Here is a 19624-nt window from a genome sequence, read left to right on the forward strand (position 1 = left end):
TATACAAGCAAGAGAATTGAAAACATATATCCACACAAAAATGTGTACACTAATGTTCATAGCAGCATTATTCGCAATAGACAAAAAGTGGAAACAACCCAAATGTCCATCAACTGATGAATGGATAAACAATGGTGGCACATCCATATAATGGAATATTATTTGGCAACAAAAAGGAATGAAGTACTGATACATGCTACAACATGGAGGAATATTGAAAACATTTTGCTAGGTGAAGGATGCCATTCACAAAAGGTCACGTAATGTATGATTCAATTTGTACGGAAAGTCCAGAATAGACAAATCTGTAGAGCCAGAAAATAGATTGTTACCTAGTGCTAGGTTGAGGTAATGGGGGTGGGAATAGGGAATGACTGCTGATATGTACAGTGTTTCTTTTGGGGATGATGAGAATGTTTGAAAATTAGATAATGGTGTTGGTCGCACAGCTCAGAATATACTAAAAATTACTCAACTGTACACTTTAAATAAGGGTGAATTTTGTGGCATGTAAATTATATCTAAATAAATCTATTAAAAAAATACATATGGACAATTCAAGTATGTAGGAATCACAGCTGGATAGCAAAATATCCCATTTGGTACACCGAGGTTGTGCTACATAATAGAGTAGCATGAACCCCTCTCCTGAGGGGTGCAGATTATACAAAGGCAATAGAATTCTTCCCTTCAGGGCCAGTTCTATTCATAAGCAGAGCAAGAACCTTGGGTTTAAGAGGTATTCAAAGCCCATTTGCTCAGATTTTCTCCTTAGCTTGTTGCTTCAGGGTCTGAAATGCCTTTTATAGGTCATCCCGTGGTATTAGTCATGAATGACCTTATTAAAATAGAAACACTGTATGTGGAAATGCATAGTACATTAACTTATTAACACTAATAAGAATAAGCTTATGAACTAACTTAGCCAGGCGTTTCAGTAAGGCCCTAAAGGAATGAAATGTTAATCAAAATTGAAGGGAAGAGAAAAAGATTTGGTACCTGGCACACTGCCCCAAGTAGGAGTTTCAGAAGTAAAACCTGAGAAACATAGATGCAAAATGTGTCATGGCACTAAATACTAATGTTTTGGTATATCATAATTTACCCACCTTGCCTTACCTTTCCTGCCATGTAAATCAACTTTGGCCATATAGGCTAGATTTATACAATTTTACTCTTTGGTTCTTTAAGCTTTAGTAGGTAAGTGGTAAATCTAGGATTATAAATCATAATCCTTGGCAGTGAAAAGCCACTGAAGTATTTTTAAGAAAGGGAGTGTCATGATCAGGTGTTTTAGAAATAGCATCTGGCTGCAACGTGAACAGGTGTGGAAACAAGACTGGATGTAGGGAGATAGTGTAGGGATCATCAACCCACCAAAATGGTATGCGGATTACTTCAAAATGAAAACATCTGCAGAAAGTAATCTTATCAGGACTTCCCTTATCTGACTAAAGCAGGGCTTTATGAGAGTCAGCTGCCCCAGACCCAGTCTCTGGGGAAGTCTCTAGTCAGGAAGGTGACTGGCCTTAGGCATTGGGACATTCCAGAAAATTGTATGCACAAGCCTCATCAGAACCTTCCATCCTTTGAATTCCTAAACTCATCCACCCCCCCTTCATTAAGCTTGTATATAAACCCTTACTCCTAGCTGTTTGGGGAGCCACTTCATACGGGGTCCTCTCACTTGTATGTGAAAATTAACTTTTCTCCTGTTAATCTATCTGTCATCAATTAATTTGTAGGCTCCCAACCACTTGGACTTAAGTTGGTAGAAGATAAGTTTTTCCTCCCAGCAATGGGTTAGGAGGCTGTTGAACTAATACTGGTGAAAAGACAATGCTGTGTTGGATAAGGGTAGCAGTAGAAGTAAGAGAGATGTTTCCAGCAGAATCAACAGGGCTTGGGATTTGGTTATGGTCAGGAGGGAATAGGAAGAACATGGGAATGAATCCTAGGTTTCTTCCCAGGGCCCTTCAAAAACTTAATACCTTGCTGGCTGAATGGCCTTTAAAATGTAGAGTGTGCTACAAAACTTGTGTGTGGGGGGGTGGTTGGGCAGCTCAAAGGCAGGTAACAGAATTCCTCATGGAGGGTTCCCTGGTGGCGCAGTGGTTAAGAATCCGCCTGCCAATGCAGGGGACACAGGTTCAATCCCTGGTCCGGGAATATTCCACATGCCGCGGAGCAACTAAGCCCGTTCTCCACAACTACTGAGCCTGCTCTCTAGAGCCTGTTGAGCCACAACTGCTGAGCCCGCATGCCACAACTACTGAAGCCTGCATGCCTAAAGCCCATGACCTGCAACAAGAGAAGCCACTGCAATGAGAAGCCCGTGCACTGCAACGAAGAGTAGCCCCCGCTCACCACAGCTAGAGAAAACCTGCACGCAGCAACGAAGACCCAACGCAGCCAAAAATAAATAAATAAAATAAATGTATTAAAAAAAAAAGGAATTCCTCATGGAGAAAAATGTCTTATTTAGCAAAAGCATTTTGGTGAGCCATCTTTGATTCTGCATTTGGGGCTTGTCTAAAATGAGCTAAAAATTGGACAAAGAAAACATCGCCTGCATAATAAAGTAAGAAGAATGTTTTGCTTTAGCCAGAGATGGATGAATCAAGTGTTCCAAAACCAGGAAAAGCAATGGAGGATAATAGGAGGTAGGGAAGATGGCTGCAAGACATTAGGAGCTAGGTCCTGAGAAAAGGTGCTGGTTAGTGGCAAGTACTGCCAGTGAACAGAGATGTCTGATGTTCAGTTTCACATTATTTGCCATGCTGTGCTGTGATATAATACCCTCGTATCCCAAGATATCCACCCAAACCTTTAACCCCACTGCCTGGTGTGGTTGTGTTTCAGGGAAATAAATGAAAACACATGTTTTACATTTGTGTTTATGCAAAAAGAGGATAGCCATAGGAGGAAGGATGTGAAAGAGATAATTCAGCATTAGTAGGAACTGAAAATAAAGAGTAAAGTGGGGAGGATGAACCCCCTGACCTTTGCCACATCTAATGGGAAGTAGGGTGGGAAGCAGGGGTGGCAGCAAAACAAAAAAAAGAAAATTATGTTTCACACTATATGTGAGACCCAGAGAAGGGGCAAAAGCGGGACCATTTCCAGTTAGCTATTGTAGACAACTGAGCAAAGGGGGTGACTAGGGCCACCAGGCTGCTGATACATGGATAAATAGCTAAATGAGAACCTTTTAAATTATCTTTTTAGAAGTCTAACTTCTAAATTTCCTCATTCTTCATTTCTATGCAAAAATGAAAGTACTTATCTCTTTGTGAACGTAGGTTATCTTGGACACACAACTAATGGTTCGGAGTATTAAAAGAGCTGTTATCTATATAACATATGAGACGTACCAATTAGGTGGAAGAGCTGAGTGTTGGAACACAAAAGATAATATTTTCTGGAGTAGAAAATAATATTGGACAGTTTTTAATCTTATGACTCAGTGCTTCAGCGAGATATAGGTTTTTCTTAATGAATACTTCTGAACCAATGAAAATGTCTAAATTCCAGTATAAAACTAGTGCCTTCTTACCTGGAATATCTACTAAGTCAGTGAAATGTATTTTGAAGAAAAATATATTGAATGTCTTATATAATGTTTTAAAGTTTATTTTCTTATTGTTTCAATTATTCTCTGGAGAGGCCTCCTTGAAGCAAGGCAGTTTAGAAAAAAAATTATGTACCTGGGAATTATCCTCACAAGTTAATCTTTTAAAAATCATGTCCTTCATTCATGACTTTCTTTTTTTTTTTCTTTGGCTGCGTTGGGTCTTCGTTGCTGTGCACGGGCCTTCTCTAGTTGCCGTGAGCAGGGGATACTCTTCATTGCGGTTCGCAGGCTTCTCATCGTGGTGGCTTCTCTTTGCAGAGCACGGGCTCTAGGCGTGTGGGCTTCAGTAGATGTGGCACGTGGGCTCAGTAGTTGTGGTTTTTGGGCTCTAGAGTGCAGGCTCAGTAGTTGTGGCGCACAGGCTTAGCTGCTCCACAGCATGTGGAATCTTCCTGGACCAGGGCTTGAACCTGTGTCCCCTGCATTGGCAGGCAGATTCTTAACCACTGTTCCACCAGGAAAGTCCCTCATTCATGATTTTCATGGAGACATTATTGCACTTAACAAATTACTGGCTCTCTCTGTTGTTTCCATCAGGAACTCTAATGAAAAATAGATTGTTTTCTCCTCCTGTTGAGATCAGTGCAATCTATAGTAGAGTACTTTTCATTTTCAAAGAAGATCTAATAGAATATACCATGAAAACACACTGGAAAATGAGGGTTTTTAAAGTTGAAAGTCACAGGTTCTTAGTTCTCTGAGTTTGTATATTCTACCAATAAAAGGTATAAAACTATTTACATTATTTTGATTCTGTAATATGGATCAATTTTTAAACTTTGAATAAATCAGGTTTTATAAATTCTGTGGAAATTTTTAAATTAAATTTATTTACTTTTTCAGCAGTGATAGAGAAATAAAAACATAAGCATTGTAGTTGGTCACCGGCTCTTCTTGCAGCTATTATCTCTCCATGCACAATTATTTGCAGTGTTTGGTAACACTCAGTGGTGTCACTGAGCTAACCTAACCTTAATCCACCTGACATACTAAGCAGGTGACAGTTAAAATGAAGTATTTTTTAATATTTGAAAGATTTAACTTGTCGCCAAGGCTGGTTCCTAACATCATCTCATAGAACAGTTATGCTCCTAGATTTTTTACATGAAACCAAGTCTACTTTGGCACTTCGGCAGTAGGCTGTCCACAACTTTTAAGTAAGATTCACTGTCTCTAAGATTTGTGATGGCACAAAATTTTTGCAATAGCTCCACAAAATGGGAAGTGGACAAAATGTTTCTGTTTTTGAAAATAACAATTCAGGAAATGAAACATAACTAGTCCTTTTATTTTAGCTCCTTTCCCCAGTATGTTAATTAAATTGTGTAACCAAAATTGGATATATTATTATTATTATTAGAGCTCTCCAGTAATTTTCTCATAGTTTTAGCTCTCTCTGCCATTTGAGGAAATCTCAAGAAGAGCAATAGGAGGTTTGTTAATAACATATTCTTCTCCCCTCTGACCCTCAGTGCCATAGATAAAGAGTTGGATTCTAAAAGTCTATTTGCATGTATGGAATGGAATCATTAAAAGTAAATTTTTAGCAGTATTTTCTCTCTGGAATATAAGTATTTTGAACTTTTTTGGAGGATTTCAGCAAAGGAGTATTAGAAAATATTGGCCATTTGCAGGAGTAAGCACATTTATCACAAAACTTGGGGGGAAAAATGAAAAGTTATATTTTATTAATTAGAAGGAAGATGTCAATACTAATGTGAACTATTAAATTTAGTTAGCTGTTATTTCCCAAGAAACTAACACATGATATGTTATTCAGTATTCTAAAATACAACAGGTTTCAAGTCTTGAAATTAGTCAAAAATGGGAAAAATAAAAGATTGTAGCTTAAAATCTCTCACCCCTTCAGCTTCTAAAACCTTGTGCAAAACTTTACCCAGACAATTAACATACCTAATAAAGTTCTGAGTCTCCAACTTCAGCCATTTGCAGCATTTGTAGGAGTGAGAGAAATGAGAAAAAATTCCTCACGCGTTTCCCTCCCACTGTCCTTTCTTCGTGATAAAGGTCACAATTTTGCTTTATGATAGATTGGGTTATAGACTGTTGGAGCCAAAAGAGACTCTTTCAGTCATCTAGATTCACGTTCTTATTTTATACAGAAGAGGAAACTGAGACCCAGAAAATTTAAATGACTTGCCCAAGGTCACAAAGCTAAAAATAATGGGATAAGAGCTAGAAAATATAGAGCAGGGAAGAGTTTTCCCCGTAAATTATTTTTTGTGGTTGTTAGTTCAAATACGTTAGCCCTGTAAGAGATTAATTCAGGTGAGCCTGCTAAAAATACTTATTGTTTCTCAAGATAACAGAGGTAGAAAAAAAATACCGAGAGGAATGAAAAGGGAAGTGGTCCATAGAACAAGTGAGACACAGCATATGTGCTTTGGTTTTAAGCCTTTGGGCCAAAATCACACTTACAATCTTAGTAACCAAAAAGAATCTTGTTCCTGGAATGCTTGTAGAGACCTGAATTACTCATAAGCTTCTTAGGAAAGAATTCACCCTTTGTTTGATATTGCAATGATTCTTGATCAGAAAGGCAAGCAAGCCTCTTTTATTGTTATAAGCCTAGTCATACTGCAATTGCCAGTGTAACGATTTCCTTGGAAAACTTTTGACTAAAGAACCATCTGTTTTGAATGATTTTAGTATGGATTAGATGATCCCATGAGGTGTCTCCCTGCTCTACCATTCTTTCCCTATTGGTGCCAGGACAACAAACCTCACATACTTGTATCGGGAGTTAGAGTAGCCAGAAATGATAGAATTTCTAGTTGTAGACTTACTCAACTGAGGAAATAACCATGGAAAGTTTATTCCAAAGTATTGCCAGAGTCATTATTCTAAAAGGTTTAACTGAGGAGGGCTCAAATGCCAATATTCAGGACAAAACAACTCCAATGAAGTCAGTGGCTTTGGAACAAATATTTGGACCATTTGATAACTTAAGTGACAAGTCTAACTTCTGGTTTTCCTTCTACTCAATTCCTTCTCCCCTCATCCCCCCAAAGTAAATCTGTTACTGCCAGAGGATAAAAATTCTTTTCTAATCTACTTTCACAGGTAGGAGACTGACCAAAATCTCCATGGGGTCTTAATTAAAGTTTTCCATTTTGCTAAAAGATAAGAAAGAAGCACTCTACCTTTATTTCTGAAGTCTCTAGGAACAACTTTAGCCTGATATTGTATTAAAATACAACATTCAAAATAATATCTGGCAATTTTCTTGACATTCCAGAGGCATACTTGAAATAAGTGATGCCAAAAGGAGCTAAAAGTGGTGAAGGAAATTACAGAAGTGTTTGACTATCATCCAAAAGTTTCTAACAGAGGAAAATTTCCGTCCACCCCACAATCATCTTAAGGCTTTGTACCAAAGAATGCTAAAGATTTTAACTGGCTGGCAAAATACATAGCAGGTGGCAAAATATTTTTGACTTGGTAGCTAAAACATTTTCTTTTTCTTTACATACTTGACCATTTTATAAATAACAATAATTAGAAAACAATAAAAAATCAGGAATAGGAAACTATATTCAATATCCTGTGATAAAACATAATGGAAAAGAATATGAAAAAGAATGTGTGTGTGTGTGTGTATATATATATATATATATAAAACTGAATCACTTAGCTGTATAGCGGAAATTAACACAACATTGTAAATCAACTATACTTGAATAAAATAAAATTTTAAAAAATCAGGAATAATTTATATATGATGAAGTCCTCTATTTGAAAACAGCAAGGTTCTTCAATCTTTTATAGCAAATAGAAACTCTTCAGTGCTTAAGTATTTGACTCTCTGGTCTCCCCTTGTGTCTCCCTGCCCCCACTGAAATACTGTGAACAACCTTTCATGCTTATTCTTATGAATCAACATGAAATTTGACAACACTTTCCCTTCCTCATTTCAGATATGACTCATTGCTTTCGGTGTAATCCCCAAGGACCAGAAGCTCTACTTTAAAGTAAGTAACAAAAGAAGCACCTTTAATTCAACCTGGTTTACCCAGAGAACTCTAATGGTTATTATTCACTGCCTTTTTAAGTATGCATTATAAAGCTGAGTGCTTGAAGTGTCCTCTCTCCAGCTTTCCCTGGGGAAACCAATGCAGAAAAGCTGGAGAGGTAACCTGACTGATAAGTCTTAGACTTGAAGTTTATCAGCAGTTCTACTTAACCATCCATTATCTCTAGGATGCTATTGGATTTTAGCTTTGGGAGCATTTAATTTATTTTCAAGATTTTGGATCATCTTCCCTTCAGACCACTCTGACTTTGCATACAAAAAGTAATAGATATGAGCTTCTTAAAAGCCTTTCTAATTTAAAGCTTGACCCCTTTTCTGCTGTGTGATAACCACTACCCCACCCTCCAGTCTCTCTCAGACTTAGAAAGTGCTGTGGAGCTCAATTCACTACAGAAATCTTAAATCATCTAGAAAAGCCTGTGGTCTTTCAAACAATACTCAAATAAGAAGGAAAAAATAATATGGCGCTCTAAGTAAAATTCTACTTACCCTTACTTGAAAATAGGAAAAACTAAATAAAAAGCTGAGGCCCCTTTACTTTTCCAAATCCTAGAAACATCTAGTGCTGAGAGAAATTGTTTCTTGGTTTAGAAGATGAGAAGAATTGAAGTTAAACAATGATCCTTTTTCCATTTCTTTTAAAAAAAAAAAAAAAAGGCCGGCAGAGGCAAAAGCTCTGTTGGACAAATTGTTTCAGCAGATGTTCATTGTCCCAGGGAGAAAACAGCCCCTACTTTGCAGCTTAGCACTTGCAAATTTAGAAACTTAAATATTTTTAACTTGAAATGGTCCATGTGGTATGAGTGAGATGTAAGTATTAAAATCATTCCTATGAGCAAGTGGTTACATTTTACTATTAGGTCCATAGAATGCTGACAACTGGTGTTATATCATGATATGGTGATGCAACAATTGTCACCCACCTGCACTTCCAAGCTTCTATAGTTTTTCCCCCCAATCATTTACAATAGCACCCTGGAAGAATATTAATAATTATACTAACATTTAGAGAGTACTTATGATGTATTAGGTACTCATAATTATCCTGTGATATAAGTACTGTTAGGATGCCTATTTTAAAATGTGGAAACCAAGACTCACAAAGATTAACTTATCTAAATCACAGAGCCAAGAAGTGGTGGCGATGGCATTCGAATGTAGGCAGCTTGACTCTAAGACAGGGGTAGTCAAACTTTTTCTGTAAAGGGCCAGATAATAAATATTGTAGGCTTTTCAAGCCATAACATGTATGTTGCAGCTACTAAACTCTGTCTTTGCAGAATAGCAGCCTAAGACAACATGTAAATGAGTGAGCATGGGTTATTCCAAGAAAACTTTATTTATGGACCCTGAAATTTGAATTTCATATAATTTTCATGTGTCACAAAGTATTATCCTTCTTTGAATTTTTTTTCAACTGTTTAAAAATGTAAAAACAATTCTTACCGTGTGGGCTGTACAAAACCACAAGACAGTCTGCATTTGGCCCACAGACTATTTTGTCGATCTGTGCATAAAGCTCTTAAGGACTATTTTTCTAGTAGTGTCTTTTTATAATTTTTTTAAAACATCTAATAGAACTATATTTACATTCTAGCATTATCAAGTTATGTCAGACTTTATCATATAAAATTATATTTTGGGAAATAAGATTTGCTTTTATATTATATGTATTAGATTGGAACATAAGAAATTTGCCAGTATTAGACTGTTTGACCTATAAAAGTGACAATTTTATATGTTTCAGCATAATATTTATAAATGTCTGTTGTCTTAGGAGGTAACTCTTATTTTATTAGAACAATAAAGCGTAGGCTAGTGACCAGGAAAACATAAACAATTCAAGCATCAGACGTGTGACAAACTAGATGATTGTTAAGGTTCCTTTAGAATCTTTTCTATGAATTGAATTATGATAGTCTAGGAGTTGCAAAGAAAGGGGAACATCATATTACCAAATAGTTTCTCTGTGACAAGTACTAAACTGTAATATCTCATTTAGTTTCCATAATGACACTACAAGATAAGTGTTTTTACCGAGTTTATGGTTGAGACAATCTAGGTTCTTGCCCGCATTCAGCGCACTTATAGATGGCAAAGCCTGGACTTGGACAAAGATGAAAAGAGGTCTTTTTGTTTCGCTCACACAACAAAGGTAATTTCGCTGTAATCTGTCAGTACCACTAAGACTTTTAAGATTAAAAATTTTTTTAAATTTTTTTCAAATTTATTGCTAGAAAACTAGTTGTAAGGCATAATATTAGAATTTCTCTCATTTTCAGTAAACTCCAGAAAATATACTCACATAATTTTTAAACATTTTTTGTAGCTACATTTATATTGTTTCTTTGGAATTTTTTTATACTAATAACCTCCTACTTAGGTATGATCTCTGTTTTTAAATAGAAGAGCAGAAGAAGGTGAGAATCATAGCTTTTGGTAAACAGAAATTTCATAAGCTAACTGATTACTTAAAACTGATTACTTTACAAAGTCTGAGAATTTTAGAGCATCAAATCCCTTTTTTCACATTTTAACATATTAGCAGAACTTTTAACTCCTATATATACTAAGAAAACAATTCTGCGTACACTAAGAAAAAAAAGCATTCGGGAAGGAAAGAAACTACAAAGTAAAATCAAAAGAAATATCTGGATCAGAATATTAAAATGATAATACCTTGCTTCATTTATGCTTCTCATTCCTTATCCAAAGAAGAAACCAATAACTTCATCAGTGGCTATTGAGGAATAAACTATGACATAGGTAAGAAATTCTGAAGAATTCACTAGGTATAGAAATATCTACCCAAGAAAATGAATTACTCTGAGTTATGGTTACACTGGAAAGATACATTATAGCTCTTTATCTTTTATCCTTTTTTTTCTTTTCTTTTCCCTTTTTTCTTGGCATAGCAAATAAAATAAATTTCAGGCCTGACTAGCCTCTTTCCACTCACAATTTTCCATCTTTACTTTTATGCCTTTTTTTCCTAAATGCCAGATTGACTTTTCTTACTAACATTATTTCAACTCATCAAACATTATATTTCCCTTCATTCAAAATTTACTTCAAAAGTCAGTCTTCTCTAGAATATACATCAAGCAAGTTGAAAATAGAGACATCTGCCAGAAAGTGAAATTCAAAAATTAATGAAAAGGTTCTTGGCAGTCCCCAAGAAGCAGAGGGTTTACATGAAAAAAAAAAAAAAGTATGACCAAACTTTTGCAACTATTTATATAGTTATAATGCATCAGATTCTGTTATTTTGTTTTGAACACGTAATAGACCAGGATCAAAAATGGTTGAAGAAAGGGGGATTTTGGATCTTCTGATTTCCACTAGAATGTAATCACAACAAAAATGGGATTTTTATTTTATTCATTACTGAATTCCTAACTAAAACAGTTTCTGGAACATGATAGGTGCTCAATAAATATCTATAGAATGAATGAATGGTTATTAAAGAGTGACTTTGGACATGAAATCAGGAGCACAACAGTTAAACAGATGATATTATTGTCTTGCCTTAATGAGTCTCTCTTTATTCACAAGTAGAAGCAATGAGGGAAATATTGTATAAGTCATTCAGACAAAGCACTATTTAGTAATATGGACGTGACATGAGTTTAAAGATAATGTGACCATTGTCATATTTATTATGGTAATAATCAAGGAAGGGAAAACTGGACAATCCAGTTAGATCATGATTCCTAGACTTTATATAGGCAGATTCCAGAAGGTTCAATTAAAAATTAGGTGTGATCCTGTAGGCCAATATTATAAATAAAAGGAATGAAGGCACATGAGATTTCAGATTTTTGAAAACAAAAACTCTAACCCATAATCATGTATTTAGCCAGTCTCAGTCTCAGCATTATTGACGTTTGGAATCTGATACTTCTTTGTTCTAGGGAGTACCCTGTACATTGTGAGACATTTAGCAGCAACCCTGGCCTCTACTACCCACTAGATGTTGGGAGTACCACACCCCCTCTGATGTGCAACCAAAAAATATCTTCAGACATTGCCAAATTGAGAATAACTGCTCAAAAGGAAGGAAGAAAAGATAGACAGTATTCTCAGGTTTTAGAAATACTTATAAGCACACCCAGAGATGAATGGGTAAACCAAATATGGTTTGTGACTGCTTCAACCAATAGAGGACAGTGGATATGATTTTGGAGGCTAGTTGTAAAGGCCATGCAGCGTGTGCCTTGCTTGTTGGAATACTTGCTCTTGGAGCCCTGAGTTGCCACATAGGAGGTCTAATTACTCTGAGGCCACCATGCTGTGAGGGAGCTCCAGTCACTTGGAGAGATTGCTTGTAGGCACCCTGGTTAACAGTGCCAGCTGAGTCGGTAGCCTGGGTGCCAGACGGGGAGTGAAGAGTCTTCAGATGTGTCAGGCTCTGGCCATTCAAGTCACATGCTGCCAATCAGTTCTTCACAGCTGGAGCTCCAGACATCAATGACCAGAGAGATAAGTTGCCCCCATCCCCTGCACTGTGCCCTAGCCAAATTCTTTTTTTTGTTGTTGTTGTTGGTATGCGGGCCTCTCACTGCTGTGGCCTCTCCCGCTTTGGAGCACAGGCTCAGGACGCGCAGGCCCAGCAGCCATGGCTCACGGGCCCAGCTGCTCCGCGGCACGTGGGATCCTCCCGGACCGGGGCACAAACCCGCGTACCCTGCATTGGCAGGCAGACTCTCAACCACTGCGCCGCCTCCAGGGAAGCCCCCCTAACCAAATTCTTGACCCACAGAATCTGTGAGTGTGATAAAATAGATGTTTTGTGCTGCTAAGTTCTGGGCTATAGATAACTGGAACAATCAGCTATTCTGTTCCCCTTCTCAGAGACAACCACCATTACCAGTTTCTTGTGTGTTCTATCAAGGGTATTTTATGAATATAAAATCACATATTTAAATTATATTTTTAGTATAAATGGTTGTACACCACATACTTGTTCTGCACTTTGATTTTTTTCATTTAACAGCATATCTTGAAGATTCTTCAACTACACATATAGAGTTTCTTCATTCCTTTATAGGGATGCATACTATTTTATTATATAAATACTTCATAATTTAAATAACGAGTTTTGTATTGATGGACATTTAAATTGTTTTCAATCCTTTAGTTTTATAAACAGGTAGCAATTGCTGGAGTGACATTTGTAATTTTTGTGACATTGACTGATTGCTCTCCATGGGGGTTATTCTGTTTTCCTCTCCTAATAGAAATTTAGTTTCCTCAAAAAACCTTGTTTTGTCAAACTTTGTTTTAAATCTCTGCCAAATAAATTGATAAGAATGAAAAAAAAACCAGAAAGAAATACTTAAAAGCAAACATGGAAAAAGGAACTTATAAGAGTGATTCAAAAATCATATCACTGCAGTTGAGAAGTTTAAAATCCTTGTTTAAAAAAAAAATTAAGAGCAAAAAAAAGGAATGTCTCCTCCAGCTTATTGGAGCAAGATAAAGTTTGGTGCTGATTGTGTATAGATAAATAATAGGACCATTAAAATTACTGAAATATTTTGCATAATCTTCTCCGTTTAGACAATCTTCTAATATTACAAAGACCATTTTTAGGTAACAGTAAGAAAGCACTGTATTACTTTATACATTATTCTGGATTTCTAAAGTTAGGTAAATTTCATATCAAAAGAGTATGGGAGGGCTTCCCTGGTGACACAGTGGTTGAGAGTCCGCCTGCCGATGCAGGGGACACGGGTTCGTGCCCCGGTCCAGGAAGATCCCACATGCCGCGGAGCGGCTGGGTCCGTGAACCACGGCCACTGAGCCTGCGCGTCTGGAGCCTGTGCTCCACAACGGGAGAGGCCACAACAGTGAGAGGCCCGTGTACCGCAAAAAAAAAAAAAAAAAAAAAAAGAGTATAGGAAAATTATCAAAGGCACAATAATATTTTTAGAAATCTTTGAAATTATTTTGAGTTGTACCATAAAATAAACAATCCCAATTTTCAAAAAAATTTAAAAATAGGTGGTGTTAAAAAAAAATTGATAAGCTACTTAGTAAGGATCCCTGAAATAATTCTAGAACAATCAAAGACATGCTGAGTGCCTGTAATAGAAGAATTGACTGTCAAAAACCTTGAGTGCATGGTATGAGATATGTCAAATTAATCTCATATTTGACTGAGTTTCTTGAATTGTAGATCAGAGTAATGCTATAAATGCAGTGTATCTTGATTTCCACAAAGGCTTTGTGAAATACCCTTAGGCTCTCTGTGTTCTTGCAGACAAACTGGAAAAGCATGGGCTGATTGATAATACAGTTTGTTTTCCCTACACCACCAGCTAACTATTCCTCCTACCTTCATAGGCTGACCTATTATAATCCTTTTTGGGAATATGTAGGACTCCTCCAAATAAAGTTTCAAAGCCATTAGACTCAATAATCAATAAGTGCCTTTCAAAGTCTATCATTTTATGGTATTTCAGTCACGGTGATATACAAACTGTCAGTGCAATTCAGTCTCTTCTTAATTAAGGTTGAACAAAAATTTTATAGACTGATTCCCATCCCATCCTAGGTGGACATCATTCTTTTTGTAAAATTCTTAATCCACAGAGAAGCAAATCAATATCAGTTAATATTTAATTTAAAAAATACCATTCAGAAATAAAGGCAAGATTTATTGTTACACTATTAAATATATTTAATAGTTTATTAATGTCACAATCACTCTGTTATACTTACAAAGAAGAACTGGTGAGCTAGGTGGGAAGAAATCTGCCGGTAAGATATTGTATCAGTCTGACTTCTGCTCTACTCCACCCATTCTACGTATTCACCTGTCACCCTGCTCCAATAAATATAAAATGACTAGGCAAAAATTTTACCAGCGTAGATATTTTAAGCACCATAATACCAATAATATCAAAAGTATATTGTCAGGGCAAAGAGAACTTTTTGACAAGGTAAAAAAAGGGAATGTAAGCTAGAATGGAATTGTTTAATTACATCTTAACCTGGAAAGAAATTCACTGTTCCAAAAATGGTAGTAAGTCACAACAAGTATACATAACTACAAACCATGCATTTATTTAAATGGGCTGCTTAATTTTACTACTATGTAAATAAAAAATACAGTGTAATGAATTTGTGATAACTGATGATACTGTGATTTGTTATTTTAGTTTAAAATGTATAGAAATTCAAGAAAGGAGACTCCAATTTGACAAGTTAAAAATAAATGGATGGTTTGAATGTCATATTCAACTATCCCTTCATTGATAGTGATTCACATTATTGCACAAAATAGTTTCCTAACCAGAGTATTGGTTCACTGGTGGAAAACCCAAATCACATTATCATTAAAGACATGCTGCAATGCTTTCTTTCCAGCATCAGCTAGGGTTCATATTGCACAGGTCATCTTTATACTCAGTTGTCTTCAAACTCTGAACAAATGGAAACTTACTTAATGAGACGACAAATATTTGACCTGACTTGTATCCATTACAATGATCTTCCTTGTAAAGGAAATATATTCCTAGGAAATCCAGAGCCATGCAGGAGAGGAGGTAAAATATGACTTTGAAAGAGAGGATCAATAACAGCGCTCAACTAGGTTCCCTGCAAATTTGACAAAGCTTGTTTTCAACGTATAGTCTATGTAAACTGTGTGATGTTGTGAGTGTAAGTTCACAGGATTACAGAGTTCAACCTAACCCTGTGAAAGTGTGAACTCTAAGAGTGGGAGGATGAATTGACTCAACAAACTCAATACACAGGGTCCTCGTCAAACACTTATCCCACATTATTACCCACAGTGAGCACTACTTTGCCTGGGAGCAGCTAACCTTGAATCAATAAATGATATTTTCCTTCCTGAGAAAGAAGGGTGCATTTTTTGTTTGTATCATATGTATTAGTAAGCTACACTGAGTACAGGACCCTGATTTTATCTTCATCTTTAAGATAAAATCATGAGGAAAATAGCCAACAGAGAGGCTTTGTTTTTAAGAGAGACAGGTAACCAAGTTATACATAAGATCAACAAGTCTTCCTTTTGAAGTTAACAAATATAAAGTCCATTTCTCAGCTGGAACCAGTCAGATTTGAAATCTTTTCTCCAAATAAGAAATCATGATATTTGCTTCCATAGCAATGATTTTAGAATTTCAACCCTAAATACACTCACAACTTCTTGGTTTACCTGTATCTACTACTCTGAAAACAATGAGAAACAAACTCTAGAGGCTGTGTCACAGACCTCAATTATTAGGGCTACCTCTTTAAAAAAATTTTTTTCCCTCAGAAACTTCAGCTGGAAGAAAATCAATTTAGCACGATTTTACTTGAAGCTATCCCAGGTAAAATCATCATTTCATATTCACCCATTCACTCAAAAGCATTTAAGTGATTTAGGAAAAGTTAAGCATAAGGGAGAAGATAGCACTTTCAAATAAATCCAAATCTTACCTGGTAAATTGAAATGGAACAATACCCCTGAAATCCTTCTTGACTTGCGCTCCTCTGCTCAAGGGACAACTAAATCACAGCAGCCAATATTCTTAAACCCTGAAAGAAAAATCAGGAAGCTTGATCTGTGCACATAATGGCCTGCATAATGTAAGAAAGCGCCGTTTCTTGGCAACTAGGAAACAATCCTTTTCAATTAACTCACAGCAATTGGCCCACGTTTGTTGTGAAACAGAGAGTAAAGAAAATGTTTTAAGAACTCAAAAGAACCTGGTAATAGCTCACCAAGAAAGCCAGGTCAGTTTGTTCATTTTGAAAAGCATTTTAATTAATTGACTGCCCATTCTATTTGCCTAACCCTTTGCTAAGAACTTTCATTGACCTACCTGTCTCACTTCCTTGTTGCATTATTTACCTAAAACCCCAGTCCTGAAGAGTTGCATTTATTGTTGCAGCAACACAGTGAAAAGGCGAAAGATAATTCTAGCAAACCAGTGGTATGTAATGTTATTCTGCCTACCGTTTTGCATACCATATTTTGCTTTCTACAACATCAGCTTGAATGTAGCCCTGGATGCTAAGATACATAATTCAAAACAGTTGTATGCTATAGTCTCTGCGTTGTTAAAGACCACCTCCAGCAGGCATTAATTTTAGGTGATAGGTAGGAAGTGCCACTGGGGTAGGTTAATTTTGTGCTGATTTAACTATTTTGGGTGATTCATATATACAGCCATCCTTGGGGGGATTTGTTCCAGCCCCCTACCCCCCACCCCCCACTGAGAATAACAAACTCCATGGATGCTTAAGTCCCTTATGTAAAATGGCATAGTATTTACACACAACCTATGCACATCTTTCCGTATACTTTAAATCTTCTCTAGATTACTTATAATACCTAATACAATATAAATACTATTTAAATAGTTGGAAGTACAATGTAAATGCTGTGTAAATAGTTACCAGGCACGTAGCAAATTCAAGTTTTGCTTTTTGGAACTTTCTGGAATTTTTTTCTTCAAATATTTTTGATCCGTGGCTGGTTGCATCAGTGGATGCAGAACCCACAGATATGGAGGACAAACTGTACTTGTGAGAATCTGATGAACTCTTTGGATAATCTTCTTAGGGTGCTTTGCATTCTTCCATACCTACTTGAAATTTAATATATTAATAGGGGTCTGTATGTGGGACCCTTATTTAAGAATCTCTGTTCAAAAAAGCAAGTGGTAAGGAAAATATGTTATACAGAGATAATTTTTGTTGTTAATCAAACTTTAGCAGTGCAAATGGTAAAGTTTTAACTATCAAGTATGACTGTATCTCCCAAATGAGAAGACATTTTAAGATAGATAATTTCCATATCCAACTATCCAACTAAAGCCAAATTGGATGAATTTTGTCTTCATTCCCACCCCCCACCCCCCTGCCATTTTGCCAAGATTTACCAAGAGTGTCTGTTATGGTGTTTACTTTCAACAGCTCTTTTCGTTTTTCCTTTTATCATCCAATTCTCCCTAAAATGTGTCAATCTGGTCGTGCTATCATTAATGGGCAATTCTTAGGTAATATTTTTTAAAATATAACCTTTTGGAGGGATTATCTTCACACAAAGCACTTTCTCTGTTGGTGAGAACTTGAGGCAGTGTCGTAAACTGTTGAAGGTGATGTATTTGGGTAGACCTTCTGGCACCTTCAGATCACATTCCTTGACAGCTGTGTACACTTTCCATGGACAGAACTGGCTGGGATAATTTTGTAAGTGTTTCTTCAGCTTTCTGACTCTTCCACTTGCTAGCTCCATGACCTCAGGCAGATTTGTTAAACATTTTGTGTCTCAGTTCCCTTATCTGTCAAATGAAGTTAATAATATTTACATCATAGGGTTATTTTGAGGATTGACTAAGATTACATATGTAAAGCTTCTTAAAATAGTCCCCAGCAAATGGTAAGTGCTCAAAGGTTAGCTATATTATTAACATCATTGTTGTTGTTGTTAGCATTTCTGAACTAAGTAACTTTCAAGGTCCTTTTCAGATTTAGGATTTCTAAAATCCTACATAAAAATCTAAAGTAATGTTAAAAAAAGGCTCTTGAGGCATATAATATAAAATTACTCTTCTTCCTTTTTTTATAGATAAAACCTCATTTATGGGCTTCCCTGGTGGCGCAGTGGTTGAGAGTCCGCCTGCCGATGCAGGGGACACGAGTTCATGCCCTGGTCCGGGAAGATCCCACATGCCGCAGAGCGGCTGGGCCCGTGAGCCATGGCCGCTGAGCCTGCGCTCCGCAACGGAAGGGGCCACAGCAGTGAAAGGCCCGTGTACCGCAAAAAAAACAAAACAAAAAACAAAACAAAAAAACCCCAAAACCTCATTTATCATCTAATATGTCTAATATTTAGAGCTCTTGTATGCCTTTTTCACTAACAAAGAAAAACGCACAATTATTTTGAAAAGTTAAAAATCTCTTTATCTTTCTGAAAAATTCATTCACGTTAAACAGATTGATTTAATTTAACCAAATGCACAGAGAAGCAGAAATTCTGCAAGAATCTTTTCTAAGACATTTTATTATGGGCAATGCAATTATAAAAGAATCACAAGCTTTTCTTCTTATATTCTTAAAATGTATGGACCATTGCTTCAGCTTTTGGCATCCATTTGGATGTATTTTTAACCAGCAGCTGCAGATCCTAGTATTTGAGAGGAAATGCATGCTCTTCAGTATTCACAGTGTAAACACAGTCCATCCAGAGTGGCCATAAAGACTCCATCTGATCCTCTCCAGCTTAAAAGGCAGGTTTAACCTTAGGTCTTGACCAAATGCACTGTGCAGCTTCCTCAATCGAATACCACGCCATATCTCTGCTAGGAAAAAGTTCAGCATTATTCTAAGAGGCCAAATGAACCAACCTTCTTTGGAGGGATTGGATTCAGCTACTCGAGGAGATATTTACCATCATATGCTTGGTACATGGAAGTGCCTCCCTTGTTTTTTATTTCTAGCAGTCTTGTTTGCCTCAATATCTTGAAATAGCAAATTCTGGCACAGGGGAAATTACCTATGAAATTACCTATGAAATGTGCAAACAAACTGAAAGGACAATATTTGTTTAAAAGTACCTAACTCTGGAGGGTAAAAGAAATACTCTGGAAAACATCAATCTAGTGTTTCTCTTCACAGAAGATTGGATGTAATGTGAAAACAGTGCTGCATAATCTACTGGGAAGTGTGAATTCCTCATCACAAATTCTATAACAGTCTAAGTCACAGAGTTATTTCCCTTCCGTAACTCTGAGAAAGTCCTCAAAGTTCAGTGCTACCAATTCAAGCAACACAAAACATAGCATGATATATAGCATTTATTAGTAAATTTTGAGTACCTTTTTTTCTAATTCAATATAATGTTGAAAAATGATTCATCATGGGAAATACTAAAATTTAAATAAAAATAAAATCAATGCTCTCACACAAAAAAT

The 19624-nt window shown here is 36.4% G+C and overlaps 1 protein-coding gene across 15 annotated transcripts in view; it reads left to right on the forward strand.

Annotated features, from left to right (window-relative positions):
• The window catches only part of LOC149748554 (uncharacterized), a 230834-nt gene that overhangs the window by 45227 nt on the left and 165983 nt on the right, over positions 1–19624 (forward strand). For 13 of the 15 annotated variants that reach the window (XR_016394101.1, XR_016394102.1, XR_016394108.1 and 10 more), the window contains one exon: positions 7573–7626. Coding sequence is in view for 1 of the 15 variants with exons in the window: in XM_089916606.1 (XP_089772732.1) it covers positions 7573–7625 (53 nt within the window). In the remaining 14 variants the exon portion in view is untranslated. Of the gene's footprint in view, positions 7631–19624 lie in introns of those variants that run through there. The other 2 variants (XM_089916605.1, XM_089916606.1) reach the window with 2 other exon arrangements.

This window comes from Delphinapterus leucas, chromosome 8, assembly GCF_059928025.1.
Source record: "Delphinapterus leucas isolate spDelLeu-1000000601 "Yukka" chromosome 8, BTC_Dleu_Yukka2, whole genome shotgun sequence".
Lineage (NCBI taxonomy): Eukaryota > Metazoa > Chordata > Mammalia > Artiodactyla > Monodontidae > Delphinapterus > Delphinapterus leucas.